General features: G+C 38.7%; 1 protein-coding gene across 1 annotated transcript in view; it reads left to right on the forward strand.

Annotated features, from left to right (window-relative positions):
• synpra (synaptoporin a) overlaps positions 1 to 13,286 on the forward strand; it is a 320,849-nt gene extending 307,563 nt beyond the window's left edge. The window contains exons 5-6 of the mRNA XM_072280118.1: positions 3,741 to 3,932; positions 12,972 to 13,286. Coding sequence (XP_072136219.1) covers positions 3,741 to 3,932; positions 12,972 to 13,286 — 507 coding nt within the window. The remainder of the gene's footprint in view (positions 1 to 3,740; positions 3,933 to 12,971) is intronic.
• Positions 13,287 to 20,560: the final 7,274 nt, after the last annotated feature.

Below are 20,560 nucleotides of genomic sequence, written 5' to 3' on the forward strand. Positions count from 1 at the left end.
AAATACCAGAAATACATAATAGGGCAAGCAGCATCTGTGGAAAGAGGAACAGAGTTAACAATTCTAGTTGGAGTCCATTTGTCAGAACTTCAACCTGAAATATTAACTGTCTCTTTTTTCAAAGGTGCTGTCTGACTCGCTAAGTGTTTTTACCATTTTCCATTTTTGTTTCAGACTTGTATCACTGCAGTGCCACCTAAATAAGTGTCAATGAGAAAGATGCTGCAGGCATGTCACAAAGGCTAATAAGAAATAATTTATCACAAGGATACTGATCATTTAGTGCTGTGGCAGAAGTAGAACTCTGTTGGAAAGGGTTCAATGTAGAGCTATGGGAAAGTTGATTCATGGTTTTAGAAAGCCTATTCAAAAACTTTGAAAAGGAAAGAAGAGTTGGAAATATGCAGTAATTAACAGAGCCAGAAGATCTTTTAAAGACAGTATTCATTGCACTGCCAAAGAAACCAGGTGCAACAGAGTGTGGACAACACAGAACAATTAGCTTAATGAGCCACCTCACAAAAATTCTACTTAGAATCGTCATGCTCAGAATAAGAAACAAAATTAAACCAGAGATCAGTGAAGAACAGTGCGGCTTTGTCGAAGGCAAGGGCAAATCAAACGCCACTTATATTCTCAGGAATATTATCGAAAGGTCAATAGAAGTACAACAAAACCTATACTTCTGTTTCATTGACTACACAAAAGCCTTTGATACAGTGAAACACCAAGTCATCATGAAAATGCTTAAAGATATTAATATCGACGGAAAAGATCTAAGAATAATCAGGAATCTCTACTGGCAACAAAGTGCAGCCATACGGATAGACAACGAGATTGGTGAATATCAGCCAATAAAGCGAGGAGTCAGACAGGGTTGTCTTCTATCACCAGACCTGTTCTCCCTGTACAGTGAAAACATCATGAGAACCATACAAGACCTACCTGGAATAAGTATAGGAGGATACAATATCAACAACCTCTGCTATGCGGATGATACAGTACTGATAACGAACAGTGAAGTAAATTTACAGAAACTAGTATCTACCATTAACACAGAGAGCGAAAAATTTGGCCTAACCTTAAACAAAAAGAAAACTGAAGTAATGGTAATATCAAAGTAACCTGATATCCCAAACTGTAGGATCGTATTGGGAAATGAAATCCTGAAACAAGTTCACAACTTCAAGTACCTTGGATCATGGGTAATATCTGATGGCAAATGCGAAACAGACATAAAATCAAGAATAGCAATGGCAAGAACAGCATTTACAGAAATGAGAAACATCCTAACGAACAAGAAAAGAGCCTTAGAACTCTCAGCTGCTACATTCTTCCTATGTTGATGTACGGCTGCGAGTCATGGACCGTCACAAATGCAGTGGAAAAAAGAATTAACGCAGCATAGATGTGGTTCCTCAGAAGAATGCTATGCATATCATATACGGACAGGATAACCGACAAAGAAGTTCTACAGAGAACGAAAACTAAACGTACATTACTTTAAAAAAAAATCAGAAAACAGCAATCAAAATTCTTTGGACACATCATGTGAAGAGAGACATTAGAACACTTAGTTACAACTGGAAAGCTGGAAGGAAAAAGAAGCAGAGGCAGACAGAGAATGAAAATGGTAGATCGAATAACATCATGGTTAGAAACAGGAGAGGCAACAACTACAATTCGCAGGGTCAGGGACCGTGATGGATGGAGAGACATGATCACCCACGCCGAACGGCAAGGCACCTGAATGATGAATGAGAATACTGATTCATTCTGCTAGTTTACTGTTGATCTTTCATAGCCTAAACAATTTTTGTTTGTGATTAAAATAAAGGTATTTCTTCTCACTTTCTGACAAGTTACAATTGAAGTATGGGTGCAATTTTAAAGTTATTTACTCAGTGAAGTCTTTAATCTCCAGATTTAGCTCTTTACACATTCCACAAAAAAGTTAGAGTGAAAGTTTATGGATACTTAGATCCATTGTCATTTTCTTCCAAAAATAGCTACAAATATGGTGTCATCATCTGCAAGCGTGGTTCAAAAGTGAAAAATTGAGGAAACAAGAAAGCTCAAATAAAATAAAACACAGTACCAACATTCATCAGATCAGACTATATCTGAGGAGAAAGAACCAGATTTAGCATTTCAATTTCCTCAGTGCTGGAATCAGTTGGAAATAAAAGTTCTCAGTATGAATGTAGGGGTGGGGAGAGCAGAGGAAACAAAAGGGAAGGCTTGTGAAAGGATGAAGTCTAAGACTGATTGTTTTTAAGCAAAGTTGTGATGGCACCAACTAGTACATGCTAAAGAATTACAAAAAAAATGTGCATGATAAAAGATGTAAGTGGGAGACAGAGGAAGAAATCAGAAGTTTCATAATGAAAAGCAGATAAAATATGAGATATATTTTGGGACAGCTGATTATCTGGAACTGTTGAGTTCAGTTTTGAGCCTTGAGGACTCTTACATTGCTGAGTCTGAACATGATATAATTTGAACTTCAGTGGGACAGTATAAAAGGCTGAAAGCAGAGAAGTTGAAGTTGGAGTGTAATAGGGAATTAAAGTGATAGGACACCAGAAGCTGAGGGTCAATGTTGCAGGCTGAATGGTGGAGTTCTGCATTTAGTTTTCCCAAAGGCAAGGAGACACACTGAGTGCAGTACACTGATAATAAGTACAAGTTCATCACTGTTGGGCCTGCTGAAATTGCTTGGAGCCTTGAAATGTGAGAAAGGAAGAGGTAAAAAGGTAGTGTTTCTTCTTCTGTGGTCACTTGGGAAGATGCCACTGGTTTTGGAGATGACAGAGTGAGCCAAAATATTCAGGAGGGAAGTATCCATTCAGAATGCAAAAAGGGGAGGGGAAGGCCTGAGTGGTGGTGGCATCACTATGAAAGTGTCTGAAATGACAGCAATGAACTGCTGAATGTGCAAAATGGAGGAGTGTAGTGACTAGAGGAAACTATCTTCACCTTATTTTGAGAAGATTGAGGGAGAGGACTGTGCAGAAAACAGGGTAGAGATGTTTGAGGTTCTTTTCAGCTGTAGAATCTGAGAATCTTTGTGGGGAATTAAGAACACTGGTATGGTAAATGACATCATCAGAATACATGCTATCAGATTGACAGCATGAAATCGAGCCCTTTCAGGAAGCAGAGAAGAAATTATAGCTAAGCTTGTTTTTGGTATCCAAAGCCTTAAAATAATATTGGTCACAAGCCTATCCCTTTGAAATGAAGAAGTACAGGTAATGGGAAGGATCAGAGATTTACCAAGTGAAAATGAATGCTGGGTGAAATTTGGCAATGAAGGTGAAACCTCTTAGTTCTCTGAGAAACATGATGTGTGTTCTCTCACTATATTAAAGGCTTGAATAGCGAATTAAGTTTTCTCTCACTGATTGTCAGTGCTGTTTCAGTATTCTCCAACCAGCTCCAACCTTCTTCCTCTTTCGGATCTACATGTTCTGCAGTCACAGCTTTCTTGGTGTAATTTCAACCTTCCACATTCACCTTAGCCAATGGACAAAAAAAAAGATACAGGATAATCAAGAGTCAAATGACTGAAGGAGGTTATTCATTGAACTGTTTGCTATAGCCTTGGCTGGGGGCAAGGTGAATTTGCACCTTTAGTATGAACAGATTTTTATACAAGGAACCTCAATGTGCAAATATTGTGTCTCTTTACAACAAAACTGCAACTTACATGTGACTTTTTTAAAAATCTCTTACAGGATTTTATTGTGACTGTGGTCTTCTCATTCTTGTGGCTTGTGGGATCATCGGCTTGGGCAAAAGGACTCTCTGACGTCAAGGTTGCTACGGATCCTGATGAAGTGCTTTTGCTAATGTCAGCTTGCAAACAGCAAGGCAATAAATGCTTACCTGTTAGAGACCCTGCAATGTCAGGGTTAAACACGTCTGTTGTGAGTAGAACAATGTTATTAACGTTTTTAATGTAAAGAGGAGGCTGCTTTAATGAGGGAACATAATGGTCTTTAATGTTCAGACAGCAAAGTGAATACCTATTCCTGTAATCTCCTAATCTCTGGTGTACCATAGGAGAAGCAGAACAAGAATGTAAATAGCTGTTAATTTTGCACAACAGTTTGTGGTTTTGCAGAGAACTGTACTGTCAAAACTCTGGCAGCAAATGTCAAGAATTTGAAAGTTCAAAACTTCAAAGTAAATTTATTATCATATATGACCATAAGATACAAGAGCAGAATTGGGCTATTTGGACCTTCGACTCTGCTCTGTCATTGCATCATGGCTAATCCAATTTTCCTCTCAGCCCCAATCTCGTGCCTTCTCCCCATATCCCTTCATTCCTTGACCAATCAAGAACCTATCAACCTCTGCCTTAAGTATACATAAAGATTTGGCCTCCACAGCTGCCTGTGACAAAGAAATTCAGATTCACCACTCCTTGACTAAAGAAATTCCTCCTCCTCTCCATTCTAAATAGACACCTCTCTATTCTGAGACTGTGTCCTCTGGTCTTAGACTCTCCCACCATAGAAAGCATCATCGCCACATCAACTCTATCAAAGCCTTTCACCTTTAGATAGGTTTCAATGGAGTCACCCCTCATTCTTCAGAATTCTGGTGAATACAGGCAGAGAGCCAAAGGCCCTTCATATGACAAGCCATTCAATCCTGGAATCATTTTTGTGAACCTCCTTTGAACCTTCTCGAGTTTCTTCACATTCTTTCTAGGATAAGGGGCCCAAATCTGCTCACAATATTCCAAGAGAGGTCTCATCAGTGCTTTATAAAATCCCAGCTTTACAGTCTTGCTTTTATATTCTAATCCTCTTGAGATTAATGTTAACATTTCATTTGTCTTCCTCACCACAGACTCAACCTGCAAATTAACTTTTGGGTAACCCTGCACAAGAACTCCCAAAACCTTTTGCACCACAGTTTTTTTGTATTTCCTCTCCATTTAGAAAATAGTCAACCCTTTCAATTCTCCACCAAAGTACATGACCAGGCACTTCCCGACTGTGTACTCCATCTGCCAGTTCTTTGTCCATTCTCCTAATCTGTCTAAGTCCTTCTGTAGCCTCTCTACTTCCTCAAAACCACCTGCCCATCCACGTATCTTCATATCATTCGCAAACTTTGCAACAAGGTCATCAATTCCATCGTCTAAATCATTGACATCTAATGCAAAAAGAATCGGTCCCACAGAGACATCTGTGGAACACCACTAGTCACTGGCAGGCAACCAGAAAAGACTCTCTTTATTCCCCCACTTTTCCTCCTGCCAATCAGTCACTGGTTTATCCATGTTAGATTCTATCCTGTAACAGCATGGGGTCATAACTTGTCAAGCAGCCTCATGTGTGGCACCTTGTCAAAGGCTTTCTGAAAATCCAAGAACACAGCATCAACCAATTATCTTTTGTCTATTCTGCTTGTTATTTCTTCAAAGAATTCCAGCAGGTTTGTCTGGCAAGACAAATGCCTTGAGGAAACCATGCTGAGTATGGTCTATTTTATCATGTGCCTCCAAGTACCCTGAGACCTCATCCTCAATCATCGACTCCGACATCTTCCCAACCACTGAAGTCAGTCTAACTGGCCTACAGTATCCTTTCTTCTGCCTCTCTCCCTTTTTGATGAGTGGAGTGACACTTATTTCCAGTCTTCTGGAGCCATTCCAGAATCTAGTGATTCTTGAAAGGTCATTACTTACGTCTCACAAACTCTTCAGCCACCTTTTTCAGAACCCTGGCATGTACACCATATGGTCCAGGTGACTAATCTACCTTCAGACCTTTCAGTTTACCAAGAAATTTTTTCTGGTTATGGTAACTTCACACACTTGACACCTGTAACTTCCATCGTACTGCTAGTGTCTTCCACAATGAGGACTGATGCAAAATACTTATTTAGTTCCTCTGCCATTTTATTGACTCGCATTACTACCTCTCCAGCATCATTTTCAAACTGTCCAATATCGACTCTCGCCTCTCTTTTACTCTTCATCTGAAGAAACTTTTGGTATCATCTTTAACATTATGGGCTAGCTTACTTCTTAATGACTTCTCTAGTTGCCTTCTGTTGGTTTTTAAAAGCCCCTAACTTCCCACTTTTTTTTGCTCTATTATATGCCCTCTCTTTGGTTTTTATGTTGGCTTGGACTTCTGTTGTTAGCCACATATGTATCATCATGCCTTTAGAAACTTCTTCCTCTTTGGGATGTATATCCTCTGCCTTCTAAGTTGCTTCCAGAAATCCCAGCCATTACTGTTCTGCCGTCATCCCTGCCAGTGTTCTTTTCCAATCAGTTCTGGCCAGCTCCTCGCTTATGCCTCTGTAATTCCCTTTACTCCACTGTAATACTGATAAGAAGACTTCAGCTTCTCCTTCTCAGATTTCAGTGTGAGTTCAATCATCTTATGATATCTTGCCCCTAAGGGTTTTTTTTTACCTTAAGCTCTCTGAACAATTCTGATTCATTGCACAACTCCCAATCCAGAATAGCTGATCCCTTACTGGGCTCAACCACAAGCTGCTCTAAAAAGCCATCTTGCAGGCACTCTAGAAATTCCCCCTTTTGGAATCCAGCTCCAACTTGATTTTCCCAATTTACTTGCATATTGAAATCCCCCATGACTATTCTAACATTGCCCTTTTGGTATGGATTTTCTATCTGCTTTTTTAATTTATAGGCCTTGTTCTTTCTACTGTTTGATGATCTGTATACAACTCCATCATGGTCTCTTTACTTTTGCAGTTCCTTAGCTCTATCCACCTTCAACACCTTCTGACCCTATGTCACCTCTTTCTAATGATTTGATTTCATTTTTTACCAACAGAGTAACACTGCCCCTCTTCCTTCCTGCCTGGCCTTTCAATACAATGTGTATCCTTGGACATTAAACTCCCAGCGATAATCTTCTTTCGGCCATGAATCAATGAAGCCTACAACATCATAACTGCCAGTCTGCATCTGTGCTGCAAATTCATCTGCCTTATTCTGTATACTGAGCACCACTTACTGTCCTGTACTCACCCTTTTTGATTTTGTCCACCTTTTATGTTGCAATTCATTCTGTTGACTGCAATTTTGCCCTGACAGCTAGGGGGAAACTCACAAAAAGACAGAGTTCAACTGGGAGGTACTGAAAACTTCCGATGTCCTTATTGGCCGCTGGTGAAAGCTCTTTTTCGCTGTAGCGACACACTGCTGCTTTTTTTTTTACCCGGGAAGTAGATCTGATTGAAGTCCCCTCCCCTCAAAACTTCCCATATCCATACACAACGTTGAGATTCATTTTCTTGCAGGCATTTACAGGAAAACCTAAATACAATACAATTTTAAGAAAAACTATACATAAACAGGCAAATACTGACAAACTGCTGTGCAAAAGAAGACAAATTGCAAATAAAAATAATGCGGATAACATGAGTTGTAAAGAGCCCTTGAAAGTGAGTCTGTAGATCATAATATTATTTCAGAGTAAACGTGAATGAAGTTTCCAGACCAATTCAGGAGATTGATGGTTGTAGGATAATAACTGTTCCTTAACCTGGTGGGTGGGACCCAAGGCTTCTGTACCTCCTTCCCTACAGTAGTAATGAGAAGGGGGCGCGGCCTGTATGGTGAGGTTCTTTGATGGGTGCTGCTTTCTTGTGGCAGCACTCCACGTAAATGTACTCAGTGCTGGGCAGAAATACGTCTCTGATAGAACGGGGTGTATCCACCACTTACTGTAGCTTTTATGTTCCACGGCATTGGTGCTTCCATACCAGACTGTGATGCAACAAGTTAGGATATTCTCCAGTGTATCTATAGAAGTCTGTCAAAGATCTACAGGACTTGCATTTATGTTTGCTGTCAGGAAAGAGAAGAACAATAAACTCCCAAGTGGATGGATAATGCATTTAAATGGAAAACATTTTTACAACATGGAGCTACAATTAATCATTAATAATTTCTCATCTGATAAGATTGTTCATAAACTGAAAAGACTCCAAATTCTGCAAGACTTGTTCTAGGATAGTGTTCAAAGATGTCCCGTTGTACCAGCAATATCATGATCGTCAGTGGGAAGGCATTGCTTGAGCAAGGACCAAGTGAGTTCAGTTCAATAATCTTCCTGGTCATGGATACTCACCCAATGCCCTTTCCTAGTGAGAAGTGTGCTATTGTCTCCTTATTCCTGAAGTGCTGACACTGATCAGTAAAATTTTCCTAACTTTACTTGCTGTTTAACAATCTGCCACCTGTGATGGTGTTGGGCTGACTGTCTACAAAGCCCTTAACTCAAAAGAATATTTTTAAGTCCTGTCCGATATAGGTATCTACAGATACTATGTCGTTAGATGGAAATATCTCCTGTGTGGTAGGGAGGGGGAGCTCACCACTCAAGCATTGGATATTGGCAGCTGGACCGTGTTGCAGAGACTGGACAGCTAGTCCTTGAAGAGTAGGTAGATACAGTATCCATCACAGTCCTCCTTCCATCAAGAGCAGAAACGTCAAGCACTGTGTCTTGATAGTTTAGTCTGATCAAACAACTGCTTTCTTGAAAGAGAAATATTTGTCTTGGTGAAAACCTTAGATGCAATTTCAAGAAACCCTGAGTGCATAACATCACAAACTGCTGCAGTTTCAAAAATTATTAGAAACCACTTTATTCACTTAAATTCAAACAGCACTATCTTATGGGATGATATTAGAATAATAACACTGTGTTCTCTACTCATTAACAGAGCTAATATTTTACAAGCTCAGAAGCTGAGAACAGATCAGAATATTGAATTAATGTGATTGTGAGGCACGTCTTTGCTGCATTTAAATACTGTTGATATCATTGTTCAGCAGGAAGACTATTCACATGAATTTGTTTAAAGGGCTTTGGGAGAAGCTAATGCACAGCAACTGCATTGCCTTTATTTCAGATTGTATTATTTTAAATTCATACAGCTCCCAAAGTCTATTATTGCAAATTATAGTTAAATTGATTTTTAATTGCTGTCAAAATTGATATATTCTCCAACAAAATATATATTTCAAATTCCAGTACAATAACCTGAGAAATCCCTTTACTGTGCAAAAAAAACTAACAAACTCAATATCAGTCAATCAAAAACAGCTCTTTCCTGTTGCAATGTCCCATCATGTACAATTTATATATTTTTTGGAATAAATAACATTATTGGTTTGCAATGATAGGCAATATTAATAATAAGCTGGAAAATGGAAAGAGAACACAAGGAAAATCTGATGGAAAAATGACAAGTTGAGGAAGCAGAGAAAGAAGAAGACAGGAGACTATATGAATTTGCACTCAGTAAGAAATAGACTTCAGATCCATTGTGCAATTGTGTGAAATCTGCTTTCCTTTACCACTTATGGTATCAATTTATGGAAGTCAAAGGAACAGGATGGGCCCACTGAGATGCACAAGGGGAATGATATTTCGTGTGGGAAGCCTGCAGGCTCTTACAAGTGCTAAGTCTCCTTTCTGCCCTGCTGGAGTTAAGGGGCAGCTTCTTGCATAAAGGCAATCAAATATGCCGTATGAGGAGTGGGTTTGACAGAGATTTGCAAATGGGAGTGGGTGGGTGGGGATTGATGCAGAAAATCCTTGGGCAGTAAGCATCCAGGCTCCTCCTGCTTCCACAAACCCTAGTGGTCTTGATTGGCTGTAGTGGTAACACCTCCAGACAAATGCACTTATGAAGCACAATTGACATGATATTGCATTCTAAGGCACTCCATCAAATCAAGATCTGATGATAGCTATATGAGGAGGTATTAACATTGGCATAAAAAAAGACTTGGATAACATAAACAGGCCGCTTAAAGTGATGGAGAAGTGGATGGAATTTGAAAATAAAGCTGAAAATGATCTGTTCGTTGGTGAACATCCCCACTTCTGACATAGTAAGGGAAGGTACTGATGAACACAGTGAAGGTGGATGGGATAGGTACTGCTCCAAGCACCTCCTTCAATTTCGTTCCTGGGCTGGGGTGAGTTACCTCCATCTGACAAACCAAGTTATTTAATACAAAGTATGACTCTGTTATTGGAGTGTTAGCCCCTTCTTCGGTTCCACCAAGGCACTTTGAAGCCTTACTGCCAAATGCTGCCGTGTTAATGGAGACAGTATTTTTTACTTTACCTTCAGTAGTCAGGTCTGGAGCTGAAGGCAAAGCTGCTTTATAAACAAATTACTGGCAGATTTTACTTGGGTGGCCACAGAAATAATCATGATGGTTTGGAAAACAAAGATGAGAATTTTAAACTGAGCAGTAGCTAGACCAGGGCTCAAGTTGATCCCCAGGAACTGGGGTGATAGGAGAAAAGGATTTACACCAGTTAGGGGGTGCTGAGGATTATAAACAGTTGAAATTTAGGCTAGCTGGAGGAGCAGACAACCCCAAGGGTAGGCAGTTATGGCTGAAGGTCATAAACTGAAGCAGTGGTTCAGACATGATAATGTGGAGATGGTCTCAGTGAAGGATCAGATCAGAAACACCTTTCAGGCTTTGTAAGAGCATCAGGCTGCAAACAAGGAATCAGATGGAGTTGATAGCTAGGGAACCAAGTTCCAAGCAAACACACAAGAATACTGGTCTTCTCAATACTTACATGGAAGAAATTTATGCTCTTCTTCAACTGCTAATCAGTTAATAAGATGTACATCTGACTTGGGCAGATGGAAATTAATAAAGACTGGACATCTTGGCCCAAAACATCAACTGTTTATTCATTTCCATAGATGCTGCTTGGCCAGCTGAGTTCCTCCAGTATTTTGTGTGTGTTGCCTGGTTTTCCAGCATCTTCAGATTTTCTCATGTTTGTGACTCAGGCAGTCCACAGAAGTGAGTCCACAGCCATGAAGCCAGTCATAGCCAATCCAGAAGCCCGTTAGTTGCAGGCCCCAGCCTCAGATCAGCACAGAGACTCGTAAATCTCATGAGCACCCTGACCTCCAGCCCCAACACCCTGACCTTTTCAATCTGGCCCGGTGCTTAAATCAGCCAATCAACAGGTTGTTCCTTGTTGTTAGTGCTGGGCCCTGCTGCTTCAATACGCTCTCAGGTCCAGGACCCATCAAAGCAACCTGTAACCGAATTTATATCTTGCTCAGGAAAAAAAAATCAAGGAAAGGAACACCAATATTTTCATAGAAAAATCTCAGGACCTTATCCTTGGAATTTAAAAAAAAATAGGTCATAACGTTCTCAATGCTGTATATTTTTGTTTTAATTCCATTCATTAATGTATATAAAATTAATCCTTCTTAGCATAGAGCATTCATTTCTAGGTTTACTTAACATGACAAAGCTAGACTCCTGAGCATGGGATTTGTGAATTATGTTTCTTTTGCTAAGGAATAAAGATGACCAGTAACAGAATACAGTATATATTTTTCTCTAAAAAGCATTCATTTCAACAATTTCCATGCCTCTACGTTTGGTGCCCAAAATTAAGCTTGCATTTTTGACAGAATAACAAGACAACTAGAATGCAATGTTGGGATGTGGTGAAAATGATAATAAGTAATTACTTGTTGGTTCAGTTCCTAAAGATAATTATGCTGAGAGCTAAAATTATATTTGTCACTTCAACTTGTTAAATAGTATGATAAATTGTTTTAAAGGTCACATAACACCTACAGTATGTACATACCAGGAGTAATTTCTAAAGACATAACTGTTTTCCTGCTGATCTGCATTTTTTGGTTGTCTTGCAAGGTCTGATTTTGTTGATGGCATAATAATAGCAATTACAGGTGGTGGGGCTCTTCAGACTCACTTGAAATCACGAATGTACACTGTGAACGATGACTGGTTGGTTCTCCAAATAATTATTTATGCTTTATGGACTTTTTCTCCCCCAGCAATATGTTTTAGAATGCTAAGAAAGATTTAGTATTTATTAAATTAATAATAAAAAAGAGGAATTATTTCTATGTAAGTATGTTTTGAAACGCAGTTGCATAATTCTGTAGTTTGGGTAAATTTTGGTGACATGAATTTTTTAAGTTTTTTGGACACTAATACAAAATGAATGATGCAGTGATGGCTGTCCATTGCAATTTCTTCCCAACATTCAAGTCATTGTAATGGAACCAAATACTGAAGGGAGAACAAATAATAATAATACTATATTGATCCCGAGTGGGAAATTCTTTTGTTACAGCAGCGACATTTGAAAACACACTTAGCAGTGTGCTTAACAAATAATAAATGCACAATAATAATCATGTTAAAATAGTAATAATATAAACACAGTGTACCAATGTGCAACAATAATGTACAAAATTATAAAGCAGAGACTACTGCATTATGATGTGTGCTCTCCTGTCGCACAGAGATGAACTGTTGTATATGCCTATTGCATTTGGTAGGAAAGATTTTCTCCAACGATCCTTGTGACAGTGGAGCTGAATGAGTCTTTCTGAAAAGGTTCTTCTCTGCTTATTCATGGAGAGGATGTGCCAGATTGTCCATAATGAATAACGGTTTGTTTAGTGACCTCCTCTCCACCACTAATTCAAAAGAGTGCTCTGATGCTTATTTACCCTCAGCACTCAAAGCCAAATTACACTGCTATTTAAATTCTTCATGCTGTGCTTGAAGTTCTTAATAAATTCACCATCAATCAGCATAAGCTTGATTATCAAATTACAGATTCACCACTTTCACCTTTACAGCGCTGACACTTTGAGGATTTCATCAGGACTAGCAGAGTGAGGTAGTACCAGAGCACTTTAAAACAACTTTCTTACAGGTTCGTCACCGTTACTTCATAATTGTAGTTTTGTTTGCATCACAAACATAGTGGCAGCTCTTCCCCATCAGCTCTAAAATGTTCCACTTTGTTCCTCCCACTTACTTCAACTGTATTCACAACTATGATAATTATGATACAAAAAATATTCATAATGGAAACTGAAACATATAGAAACTGAATGCTTTATTGTTTCCACAGGTGTTTGGATTTCTTAACTTTATTCTGTGGGCTGGCAATATTTGGTTTGTGTTCAAGGAGACTGGTTGGCACACATCTAGTCAGCGGCACGCTCAAAGCACCATGGAAAAGCAGCCAGCCTCAAGTGGATTCAACCAATCTTACAACCAAGGGTCAGGCGATCAAGAAAGCTATGGTCAAACTGGTGGATACAACCAACAGAGCTATGGACAGCAGGCAGGTTTTGGCCAACAAGCCTCCTATGGCCAGATTGGAGGATACAGTCAGGGTGGCTACAGCCAGCATCCTCCAACTTCTTTTACCAATCAAATGTAACCTGCTCCAGGTGTAACTTTTATGTGTTCTTGTCTGAGATCTTCATAGTACAACGTTTTCAGTTAGAGTTGATTGACAAAATGGCATTGAGTATTGCTGTAATATTGGTAATGAGAAATATCAGTAGAAAGTGGCAGTAATTTCAAATGTTTGTTAATAATGGTGTCCACGTGTTCAAATGTGGTGATTAAAGTATTGATGGTTACCATAAGTAAATTCTGCTTTACAAAATACCTCTGTGGTGATTGTCTTTTTTTCATGTTGTACTGAAATGGTAAAATCTGTTAAATAGTTGAAATGCACAAAGTGTGATTTGCTTGTACACTGTTTGTTCCTGCAGTCTGTAGTAGATTCTCCCTAAGCAGACAGAGATAAAACTGACTTAATCCTTTTGCACTTGGGTGAGAAGTAAGTGTCCCTTGCTGACTGTTAAAATACTGCATTGTATTTCAAAATAGGTTATGCATGGAGTTACTGTACCTTTTCCACTCTGTGGCCTACTTTGATGTGATGATACTTAAGAGCACCTTACGTGATGTCAGTAGAACAAATATGTTTACACTAGAATGAAATTTACCTTTGTAAGTCTGCTTTTAATGAATGCATTTTGTTCAAAAGTCTTTATATGTTTGAATGTAAAAGATATTTTGATTATTTATCCGTAAAGATTTGTATATGTGATTATTTTCAGCATGCAAGTGTGTATTTATAATATCTTCTACTTCACTGCAGTGGTTAAAGAAACTGCATCAGACAATCCTAAAGTATTGAAAGATCTTTATTAAGGAAAATGCTTAATTTTTATGAATAGAAGTACAACCAGCTTGCAACTTGCCACAGCTATTTCTCCCAGTTAATCCATGGTACAGTCAGTCATGTAGCTGCCTGCAATGTTGTGTCACTATGTTCGCACACTAATGAAACAGTGGTTGTAGAAATATTGGATTTATATGTGTGTAAAACAGCTAATATATTACGCTAGATCTTTTGGCATTAGCTACGGATATTAAAGCACAAAGCAACTATTGTTCCTTCCAGTCTTTCTAACATTTAACTCTGTGGTATTGTGCTAATGATTGAAAAGTATGTGTGTTAATATATTCAAAGTAATTTCTAGCATATGTGACCAAAACTATTGACCAGGCAATGTAAACCAGTAGATATATCTCTGAAACCAGTTGCATGATTTACACAGTGCAGTCTTAATAATCTATATGTCATAACAACCCACATAGTGTGTTTCTTGCCAGATTCTAATGGGCCATGTTTGCTGTCAAAACAATAGTGGAGTTACTAATGGTGCTCGAAATTATTTACACGAAGATGCTACAGCAACTTTAAATGAGGGGCAAATTTACATTTGAAACAAAAATATTTCAAACTGAGATGTGATGCTTCAAAGTTAACACTGGGGGAAAGATGTACACATTTGAAATGCATTGTAGGTCAGAGCATTGCATTTATGCAAGCTAAACATACTGACAGAAGTCACTTCATCTCCACTATAATCTAAGCCCCCTTTTAACAGTAAGGTATTAATTAGTCTCACCATCATCCCCATCACCTCTATTCCCATTCCTCTGTAATTTATTCAGGTTTTGATTGTTTTCAAGATAATTTAGCATTTTTTTTTGTACCTGACTTTAGTTGAATTCAATTGCATTAATTTCCATTTCAGTCATAAGTCTCCAGAGTTAGAAGATGCATCTTTCTTGTCCTGTTCAGTCAGGTACTAGATACTTTATATCACTTTTTGCAGTCATATCAGCTCACACGTTCAGTAATTTGTTACACATTAAACTTAAGGACTTAAAGAGTAACTCTACTCTCTAGAGCGAAGTACAGCAAGGCTTACATATGGTAAATAGAAAGACCAATGTCCTTATGTACAGCACTTAAAATCAGGATGCGTGGACTTGAAGCATGAGCAAAAGGATCAGAGGAATAACGAGGAAAACATTTCCAAAGCCAGGGAAGGGTGTGGCACTCACTGATGCACCTTCAATTACTCCAAAAGACTGAGGTAGGGTAAATACTGAAAGGCTTTTATTTGCAGTAAAATATGACTTCCAGCATGCTGAGTGTCTGCCCCTGGACTGAGAGGGAGGAGCAGGGCGAAATCACCTTTATTCAGGGTACTGTGGGAGGAGCCACAGGGGCAGTCAGCAGAGGGGTGTGTCCAGACAGTTAACCCAGTTACAACATATATATATACATATATATATATATATATATATATATATATATATAGCTTACCACTCTCACCATCTGCAAAAATGATACAGGCAGAAATCTACAGGGTGACAGGTTAAGGTTTAGAAGGTGGGTTCAGATTAGAATTTCGTTTTGCAACTGGTTCCTCCACATTGGTTTGAACAGCCTCCTGTGTTTTAGGTTTTCCATGATTCTAATGTTTTGATTTTATATCAAATTAATTATTTTATCATCAGCAGAATATTGAACCTTCTTCTAAAGGAGAGTGTTGTACTCTACCCAGACCAAAGTCGCCTAAAGTAAATCAGAATTTTCATTGTTGCATTATTAGTTTTAATCACATTTTAAAAATCCAATAATATACAAGTATTTGGCTGATTTTTAAACATTAATTTACAGCTTCATACAAAAATTTAAATTGAAATGACAATTTTTGTGTTGCTCTCATCAAAACCTTTGGATACAGTTCTTTAAAAAAGCTGAACTGTGTAGTTGTCTAATGCTTAATATCGATGTATAGCAACAATATTATTGTTTGATATTCATTGTATCTGGATATGATTCCTTTGTTACAAGTACAGTACATTGTGATTTCCATTTTAAAATATCAAATTAAAGTGCAATACTGCATTCCAATGAAAGTATTTGGCTTGTTATTTGCACTGGCTGCTATGAAAAATAATTGAAAATTGTGTTCAGAATATGGTGGCCTATGGTGAAGAGTGAACTTAAAGCAAAACTAAGGCACATGGTAGCATAGTGGTTAATGCAATGTTTTTACAGCTCAGGCATTCCGGAGTTTGGAGTTCAATTCCGGTGCTGATTGTAAGGAGTTTGTACGTTCTCCCTGTGAGTGCGAGGGTGCTCCGGTTTCCTCCCACAGTCCAAAGGCATACTATTTAGTGAGTTAATTGGTCATTGTAAATTAGCCTGTGATTAGGCTAGTGTTAAATAGGTGGGTTGCTGGGCAATGCAGCCTGTTTGGTATTCGATCTCTGAATAAATAAAACAACAAATGTTGGAAATCTCCAATAAAAAAAAGAAAATGATGGAAACATTCAGTAGGTTAAGCAGCATCTGTAGAAACAGTTAACAGTTCAGGTCAAAGATCTGCTATGTTTGTTCTTAATAGAGACAAGCAACATGGGTAAAAATGCTGGAACATATTTGTTATTTACAGGATATCCCAGTAATGGCTTTTGCTCAACATGAGCATGTGCAACCAGCTCACTAATGTCACTTCCAGTTCCAGGTGAACAGCCCGCATTGCACATTGGGATCTGCAGTTCTTTATTATGTACACACATAGTGACACATCTTCCTCCTTTAAAGAAAACAAATACAATACTATATCCTCAAAAACTTTCAAGAAATAATAATCCTTTCCAACAAAGATATTTGCATTAACTTCAATTGTAATGAGCAAATACCGTCCCTTATTCACTCATCAGCTCTCAATCAGGTTCTCAAGTGATTTGATGATCCTTTTTGGTCTGCTATTTGTCTCCACTGATGTATTGTTGATACTAATGTCGTTCTGAGAACTCTGATCTACATGTTCCTTTCTTTTACATCTTTCTACTACGTTCCTATCTGTCCACCTTTGTTCTTGTTCTTGCTGACTGACCATAATTCACTCCACATGCCTCATAATGGAGCCTTGGAATGCATCCATGTGATCAGTGAGTCTGTGCACAAGTTCCAACTGATTCTGTCTCAATTCGCAGAGCTCCTTCTGTTGGAAGCATATCATAGATAGCAACTCCTCTTTTTGGTTTGTGTTGACCTGGTGCTGTTGTTCTGACCTTGGGGTCATTGTAGTCAACCCATCTTCCTTTTAGTTCTTCCTCTTCAACTTCAGAGAGGATGGTGGAGATATTTTTGATTTCCACTCTTTAACTGGAAGTCGATGAGAGGCAGATCTTGATCCAAAGCTGCATGTTGTGGAAGCAAGACTGGTGACTTCTTCATCATGATGCTGGTGTAGATGGTACGGATGCCTATGGAAGGTGGCATTTTTGTGCTTCTCTTGCATAGCCTCTTTGGATTTCTCATGAATGTTGTTACAAGTTTCTCGAGTTGCATCAGGTAAATATCCAAGCCTCTCAAAGATATCTGCGTACTCTTCCTTGAGTGTTGTGTGCTCCTCTTTGGTTTGTGAAGCCATTAGAAGCACTCTTTCCACCAGACCCAGCTTTTCACATGCACTCAGAGCCAATGTTCCCTCTAAATTGTGTGTGTGCACGCATACAGCTTTTGCTACTAGTGCACAAAGGAATTTAAGCTGTGCACAAAAGGTTGTCACCCTCTACCTCGTTGGCATGTTAAGTATATGCCATGATGGTACACAATTACATTTCCTTTTATGGTGTTGACAATGTGGAGCTTGCAATGATTTGTCTGCAGATTTTAGAATTGGCTTATTTATACTGTTTTCATTGAAGAAATTATTGGTTCACTATGTGAAACTCCAAATAAAGAAGCAAAGCTGCTGCTACACTAAAAGCTCATGAGGTCAGAAATGTGCAGCCATGAGAAACATTTATGTCCAATACAGAAACTGTATTGTCTCAATGCAAAAGTTGCTGGAGAAGTTTCAAGTGGGAAGAAGTGGGGCGGTATTTGGAAACTCGACCTTTTAAGGCATCATTTAGCAAGCGAATCACATATGGACAGTATGTAAAAGCTCTGGCAAAAAACACCTTCATTATCCGCTACAGGCCTGCTGCATATGTTCTGTGAGGAGTGCAGATGAATGAGAGCAAAAATGATCAAACCCAGAGGAGATCAAAGTTCTAATTGACAGTGCTTTGCTAGCTATTAAAATGAATACCTCTCTATATAAAATTCAATGTGCGCATATTGTTGTCACTGAGCAACAAACTGCACAGCACAAGATTTTTTTCACACTCTGGTCATTACAAATTAAAGGGAACATTGCTCAGAACTAATATCGGCTGTACTGTCTTATCTATAATCAATAGCTGTGCATTTAGGTGCTTCCCCTTGTGCTTGAAGATCACTATACCACCCCCTTTTACTGGATTGTTCTCTCCAGTATAGCCTGTCACTTTTAACTTAACTGGGTAAATCTTGCTCTTTACTTGGAGAGTCTTGTAATCATCCACGGACAACAGATTCACCTGGGCATCAGTGTCAAACTTGAATGGAATGACTGTCTCATTCACAGTCACTGGAACATTCATTCAGTTTTACCAGCACCAGTAGTCTGTATCTACAAAGGCTTCCTCCATTTCCTCAGCAACAGCATGTACCTTTCTCTTGGTAGACCCTGCTTTGCAAAAAGATACTTCTTCCCACACTTATTGCAGGACTTTCCATAAGCAGGACACAATTTTTTGGACATGCCAAACTCCATAATTACTGCATTTGCTGTTTGAACCTATCTCCTTGCTTTGCTGTTGCTTTGGGAAATGTCTTGTGCTCTGTTCCTTTGTTTTCATAGCATGAACTGTTGTTCCTGCCCCGTGCATTTCCTTAGCTTGTGATCATGTGGTCTCCACTGCCCTACGCATAGCCACAGCTTTTTGCAGCATTAAATCTTTTTCATGGAGCAGGCTTTCTCTATGTCCATTATCTGGGATTCCACAAACTATTTTGTCTCTAACTCGTGAGTCTCTCAGATCTCCAAGCTCATAGGACTTACTCACTGTGTGAAGCTCAGCTAAATATTGGTCAACATCTTGTTTCTGGTCACAAGAAACTAACATATCTTTAAAATGTGTTGTTTTTACTTGGGCCAAAATACTCAACAAATTTTGTCTTCAGTGTGTCCAATCTAAAGTCTGTCCCATCAATTTGAAAACTGTTAGGGATGTCCAAAGCATCTTCACCAATTACATGTAGAAAGATAGTCGCTTTCAAATGTCCATCAGCCCCACCAGCTCTGCTCACTGCAAACTAAGTAATGATTTGCTGTTTGAAGTGTTTCCTGTTATCAGTAAACTGCATAGGTGAGGGAAGACTTGGGTTATCTATTATGGGGATTTTCGGCATCTCACACCTTAATCGCTTGGTGAACCTCTGGAACATTGTGGTGTGTCACCACTCTGGCCACTGACCACAATTTTTTTTCTTTTTTCTTCCTGTCAGAAGTAGCATCTCTTTCTTAGTCGGTAACGATATTCATTTACGCTCCCTGTTTGGACCTCATGCCAACTTCTGACAGCATGTTATATTTGTTCTTAATAAAGACAAACAGCATGGGTAAAAATGCTAGCACATATTTATTATTTACAGGACACTTCAGTAACGGTTTCTGCTCAAAATGAGCGCATGCAACCAGCTCACCACTGTCACCTCTGCTTCCAGGTGAACCACCCACATTGCACACTGGGAAGGATCATAGTAACATAAGACCCTTCTTCAGAGCTCATCAGCACTGGGTCCCTGTAACAGAACATTATTAGACCCCGCCTCCCAATGAATTATATCCCTCCATATGTTCTTTGCTTTTTCCCAATCCCAACCACTATCCTTTGGATATGTCAGGAGTGACCACTACAATGCCGTTTTCAATGAAGATGGTCTAGACGTCAACTCCAATGTCTTAGAATATTAATATTTGCAAAAAGAAGGAGTTTTTTTTTTACCTGGATAGGTCCCTCTGTTTTTCTAATTGATTCTACTTGTCTCTTGGTGATTTTACAGAGGGATTGAAATATATAAGATATTAATGAATCTGGTGAACCTTTATTCCAATTCTTCTATCTCTATACAGTATACCCTTCCTCAAGTGGAGAGATCAGACTAGTAGACAATTTTCTAGATATGCTGTCAGGAATGTTATGTATCATTGGACCAAGATGTCTGTGTTCCTAAACCCAACTTATCTTACAGAAAAGACTAATTTATCATTTGTCTTCATCATTGTCTGTATTAATTACAAGGACACAGAAGGTCCTTGTGTACTTAAGAATGTATAAATAATTGTAGTTTTATACATATAAAAAAATGGAAAAGGTTATATGTGTGAAAAAAGTACATGATATTTGTGAATTCCTTATCCAAATAAAAATAAAATTAAAAAAAAGAAAACA

The sequence above is a fragment of the Mobula birostris genome, chromosome 16 (genome assembly GCF_030028105.1).
Source record: "Mobula birostris isolate sMobBir1 chromosome 16, sMobBir1.hap1, whole genome shotgun sequence".
NCBI classification, from domain to species: domain Eukaryota; kingdom Metazoa; phylum Chordata; class Chondrichthyes; order Myliobatiformes; family Myliobatidae; genus Mobula; species Mobula birostris.